This window comes from Cicer arietinum, chromosome 4 (assembly GCF_000331145.2).
Source record: "Cicer arietinum cultivar CDC Frontier isolate Library 1 chromosome 4, Cicar.CDCFrontier_v2.0, whole genome shotgun sequence".
NCBI classification, from domain to species: domain Eukaryota; kingdom Viridiplantae; phylum Streptophyta; class Magnoliopsida; order Fabales; family Fabaceae; genus Cicer; species Cicer arietinum.
Window position 1 is genome coordinate 57796323 of NC_021163.2, and position 6059 is coordinate 57802381.

The 6059-nt window shown below is 27.7% G+C and overlaps 1 protein-coding gene across 1 annotated transcript; it reads left to right on the forward strand.

Annotated features, from left to right (window-relative positions):
- The first annotated feature begins 1276 nt into the window (after positions 1-1276).
- LOC101505780 (L-gulonolactone oxidase 3) lies at positions 1277-5135 on the forward strand. The gene is made up of 3 exons (XM_004498416.4): positions 1277-2075; positions 2767-3022; positions 4185-5135. Exons 1-3 carry the CDS (start codon positions 1362-1364, stop codon positions 5009-5011), a joined length of 1797 nt encoding a protein of 598 aa, XP_004498473.1. The 5' UTR covers positions 1277-1361; the 3' UTR covers positions 5012-5135.
- Positions 5136-6059: the final 924 nt, after the last annotated feature.

The following is a 6059-nucleotide window of genomic DNA, read 5'->3' on the forward strand; positions in this document are numbered from 1 at the left end:
GAAAGTGCATGAAGTAAATGAACTAGAGCATATTCTATACTTCCAATAACATTGAATCACTTTTGGCTAAAGAAAATGTCTTAATATACATACAAGCAAAGCATAAAATAAATTTGAATTGGCATGGAAAACCGGCAACCAATGTTATTTTCTTTTAATAACAAATTTTTCCATTTTAAATTAATTTAGTGTGTTTTTGGTTTTGCAATAAAATTGATTTTGATTATGTAAAACTAATTCTAATTATGAGTTAAAGGTAAGATAATTTATGTTTAAATACATTGATGTAAAAGTGAGTTAAATGGTAAATTTAAGACTAAAAATCAATTTTAGAAACAAAAGATACAAATTTTATCTTCAAGTTAGAATCAATTTTAGAAACAAAATTAATTCTATTTGAAAATAACTAAACATTTCAAAATCAATTCAACACATATATAATTAATTTTTACAACTACAAAGTGAAATCAAATGTGTGTGTATATTGTATACAATATTAAAATGAAAAAGCTAAGGATGAATAATTGGAGGAAAACACTTTTTTGTTAGGAGTATGGAGAAGGATACATGATACCAATTGTTTTAAAGTTTTGTTAGATGTTTAAGTCTCAACTTCAAAGATTGATTCCTTTCTTGTAATTGCCTTCACTTACAATATTCTCATTATTGTTAGTAGTGTTTGTATTTCATTCTTTTGGTGTTGAGATGCAGCAAACATAAATTTGTTTAACCACAACAATATTTTATAGCCATCAAAAGATTGTCCCAAGCTTGTTTGTGGATAATGATACTTCAACACTTACACAAACAAGATGATGATGAGATTGCACTAATAACTTCCAAAATGTGTGTAAGATAACAAGATTTAAGTTCGATATGTCTCTATCAAATCACTACACAAATAAAAAAATGTATCTTAGAAAATCAAAACCGTGCAAAACCTTTAAAGGCAAAGATTTAAATTCATTTTATTTAAAGTTGACCATAATAATTAGAAATAAATTAAAATCAACAAAAATTAAATGTTTAATTACCATTCTTAATAAATATAAAATTGACCATAATAATTAAAAATAAATTGAAATCAACAAAAATTAAATGTTTATCAATCATTCTTAAAAAAAATTAAAAAAAATATTTTTATTTATATATGAGAGTAGATTCTATTTGTTGTCATACTTGCACTCTACCCATGTGATAATAAAATACTTACACTACACCCCACCCCACATGTATAATGCACCCCACTCCTGATATATAATATAATAGTGTTGTAACCAACACACAACAAAACCCGACCAAATACAATCATAAAAATCACAACTCATTCAATTCAAGTTCAACACACCATCATCACCCACATGGGTAGAAGTAGCACCAATTGGATTTGGTGGATTTTATGTGTGATTCACACACTTCCACTATTCATCAAAACAATCCATGGCTTAACCCCACAATCTCCAATTCAATGTAACCAAACAATTTGTACCCTTCAAAATTCCTATGGCACATGGAATGACCGTAAAATTTGCTATGCTCTAAATGTAACATACCCAACAAACGAAGAAGAACTTCGTTTAGCTGTTTCCTATGTTGTTCAAAACAACCTTAAAGCCAAAGTTGTCACAAAATTCTCACACACAATTCCAAAGCTCTCATGTCCACTACAACAACAAAATATTATTAATAATAATAATAATGTAAATTCTGCTTTTCTTATAAGCACTGAAAAGTATAATTCAGGAATTGAAATTGATGCTAAAAATTTGTTTGTTACGGTTGATTCGGGTGTTGGGCTTCGTCCATTGATTGATGAAGTTGAAAAAAATGGGTTTAGTTTGGGGGGTGTACCTTATTGGGAAGGTGTTAGTGTTGGGGGTGTAATTAGCACTGGAGCACATGGTAGTTCTTGGTGGGGTAAAGGTGGTGCTTTTCATGATCATGTTTTGGGTATTAATCTTGTTGTGCCTGCTTCTAAATCTGAAGGGTATGCTAAGGTTTTGAGGTTGGAACCAAATGATCCTCTTTTGAAAGCTGCCAAAGTTTCTCTAGGAGTCTTGGGTGCCATCTCCAAGGTAAACTTTCTTTTATATAATTTTCTTTTTTATTAGTTTTTTACAACTTTTTTTAGGTACTAAGTATGTTTTTTTTCTTATTATTCCTCCAATTTGTATAGAAACGTGTTTTGAGTTTTGATTGGATTGAGAGGGAAATAAAATCATATTAGGATTTATTTTCATTATTTTAAGTTGTTTTCTCTTACCTCTGTTCCGTTATGAATTTAAATTATTGGCTGTTTGGTGTGATTTAGTAAATCTTTTCAAAAGGCAATTCTTAGATAATCCTTTTAAGAAGAGAATCATGAATATCACATGTGCTTCCATTATCCTTATATTGAGCCAATCATGATACGATTAATTTGAGGAGTCTTAAAAACATAGAGTATAAAAAGGTAACATTAATTTGTAATTAATTTCTAGTTTAATTGTAGAGATAATAACATAATTCACATACACCAGTATCCATTTAAATTTGATTGATTTGGATAGAAAAATTCCGTTTTGATCGGGTACATGTGCAGATTTTCTCGGAAATTAAATAATTTAAATTTGAACAATTTTAATCAATGATTGTAATTTCTCACCTCTAGCAAGTCAATTCATGTATTTTTTTTTGTTATCTAAACTCAATTCATGTTCTAAGTGACCGTACGATTATTTAATTTTTCCAATGTTTAATAAATTATAATAATTGTTAAACATATAGGTAAAGTTATCAATTGAGCCTAGGTTCAAAAGAAGCATAACATACAATTTCACAGATGATACAGATATTGAAAATATATACATAGATCATGCAAAGAAGTATGAGTTTGCAGACATAACTTGGTATCCATCAAGAAATACAGCTGTTTACAGATATGATTTTAGGGTTCCCTTAAATACATCTGGTGATGGACATTTTGATTTCATTGGATTTCAAGCCAATCCCATCTTCATCTCTGAGTCCGTTAGAGGGGCAGGTAAATTATTATCTTATCCTTAACAATATTAATTATAAATATTTTTTGTTTTTTTACTTTTATTAAATATATATTTGAAATGGGGTGGTTTATCAATTATCGAGTTTAAATATAATTTTTATGGTAAAATTAGAAGTTTTAATTTGTAATTTTAGTATCACCGTAGTTTTCTACGGTGAAATTAGTAATTCTAAACATATGCTAAGATAAATTAGTATATTTATTTTATGTGTTAATGTTTTTAAAATAACTTTTATATTTAAATATATTAAATTTGATTTTTATTTTCTAAGACAAATTAATAGTATGGATAAAGAATATATTTAGAAAAAATAATAAATGCTTTATCATTGAAAGAGTAATAATGTTTAGGAATTTTTTTCTTCTTCTTAGATGATGCTAATAGTTAAAGACAGAACAGGTAGTAATTCTTGGCAGTCAATAACCGATTGAAGATAATGTCTTACATTTTATGGTATCAACTTTTAATTTGTTTATCAATAAAACTTTTCAGATAAAAAAATGGTTGTATTCTTTCTCTTCGAAAATATAAACAAAAGTTAGTTAATTTTGTTGTTGATGTTTTTAGATTAAAATTTAGATTAAATACACCATCTAAAATAAAATATTAGTAAAAATAATAATTAAAAAATTGATGTATTTAAATTAAATTTTTAATCAAATATATTAATCTTTCAACTATTATTTTTATTTATATTTAATTTTGCTTATATATGAGACATAGTATATTAGAGAGTTATGTTAGTTTGTAGAGTTTTGAACTCAGCGTCCTTTAATTCAACAATTGAACTGTTTGTTTAGGACATTTACTTATCTAAAACGACTTGTTCAATTTAAAGAAATATGACCAAAGTGACATATACTATCACTTTAATCATATTTTTTTAAAAAGTATATGTCCTTTAGTTCAACAAAACTTTTTTTTATATTGTAATCGTAATAATTGTCAGAAACCAAAATTTCAAAAGTACAGTAATTTTAATAATAGTTTGTGTTCATATCATATCTATATCGCATATGACACAAAATTATCTATAATTTTTTACAATAGTGAAATTCACCACCTAACTGCAACTACAATTTAAAATTTTAAGCGTACTCAAAATTTATATGAATGATATACATAAACATTGTGATGCAGAGAAATTGCTGGAAAACATGAGAAGCACAAAAGGAAAATGCTTAACAGCAGCTACTACCTTGGGATTCAAGAAATTAACAGCCAATGGTTTAAAGAACAATGGCCTAATTTTCACTGGCTACCCTGTAATTGGTTACCAAGGAAAAATGCAAACTTCAGGTTCATGTTTATATTCAACAAAATCAGATACATCATGTGCTTGGGATCCAAGAATCAAAGGATTGTTCTTCTATGAATCAACAGCTATTTTCCCTGCCTCAAAATTTAAAGACTTTATCATTGATGTCAAAAAATTAAGAGACATAGATCCACAAAAGTTTTGTGGCATAGACATTTACAATGGAATTTTGATACGTTACATTAAAGCCTCAGATGCATACTTAGGACAAATTGAAGACTCTATAGTAATTGATTTCAATTATTATCGTGCAAATGACCCTTTTACCCCTAGATTAAACCAAGATGTGTGGGAGGAATTGGAGCAACTTGCATTTTTCAAATATGGTGCTAAACCACATTGGGCTAAGAATAGGAACTTAGCATTTTTGGGGGTGCAAAAAAAGTATCCTAAGTTTAATCTTTTTATTGAAGCCAAAAATAAATTGGACCCACAAAGTGTGTTCTCTGGTGATTGGTCAGATGAGATTTTGTATGGAAAGGATTCAATAAAATATGATGGGTGTGCTTTGGAAGGACAGTGTATTTGTTCTGAAGATAGACATTGCAGTCCACAAAAAGGGTATTATTGTAAAAATGGTCTTGTCTACAATGAAGCTAGGGTTTGTAGGTATTCATCAACCTCTGCGTCTTTGGATTCACTCCAATGAGGTAATAATGTAGTTGATTTGTTTCAAACAGTTGAATAAAAATTTGATACACAAATTTTGAAATATTCCATTTTTATATATTCAAAATAGTTGAATAAAGATTTAATATACAAATTTTGAAATATTCGATTTTTATGTTATTTTTAATGTATTTTAATGATATATTAAATTATTTTTTAGGTTTATATAAAAATTTATTTACATCATTTATATGATATAAATGATCTAATCAAACGAAAAATATTGTAAAATAGATATTGATTAAAAACTATTATAAAGAGGTATAATAGCAATTAAGTATTATAATATTGAAATTTGATTTTTTTTAACAAATAAAAGAAATAGAGTTCAAAAATATCATATGATTGTCAAGAAATCTCAATTATGTTGGCACATCAAAACAATAATTTATCATTTGCAGCACTCTAAAAATTTATTCAATAAGAAAGACGAGTAAATACAAAAAATTGGGGGAAATATTCCAAAATCAACTTATACCGTTAAAAGCATAAACAACTTATGTCTCATTAAAAATCTTATCAAGAAAACCCTAAGAGATCAAACATTGGTGAAAGAAAAGAGTGCAAGACAAACAAAAGTTTAAATCTTTGAAAAACATCAACAAAAATGATAATCAAGAAGTACTAACCTATGATGGTTATAAGATTCTGAAAGGCAAGAAGGGATAATATCCCGTCAAACAAAATCATTATGTTGAAGACCTAGGAAAACAATTTTGTTTGCACAACAATTGCCTTCTCTAAAGATATGGAAAATAATAGGCTTAATTGCAGTTTTGGTCCCCCTATTTTAGCTGAATCGCGAAAGTAGTCCCTCCATTTTGTTTCTCCCCAGTTTTGGTCCCCCAAGCAGAATTTTGGTCCAAAACTTCATGAAAATTCATTTTATTTGCATTTATTTAAGTCACACCATGTCTCAAGATCTCATTTGCAACAATTGTACCTGATATATATGATCATAAATGGTGTAGTACGGCTTTAAAAAATGAAATTTCATCAAATTTTGGACCAAAATTCTGTTTGAGGGA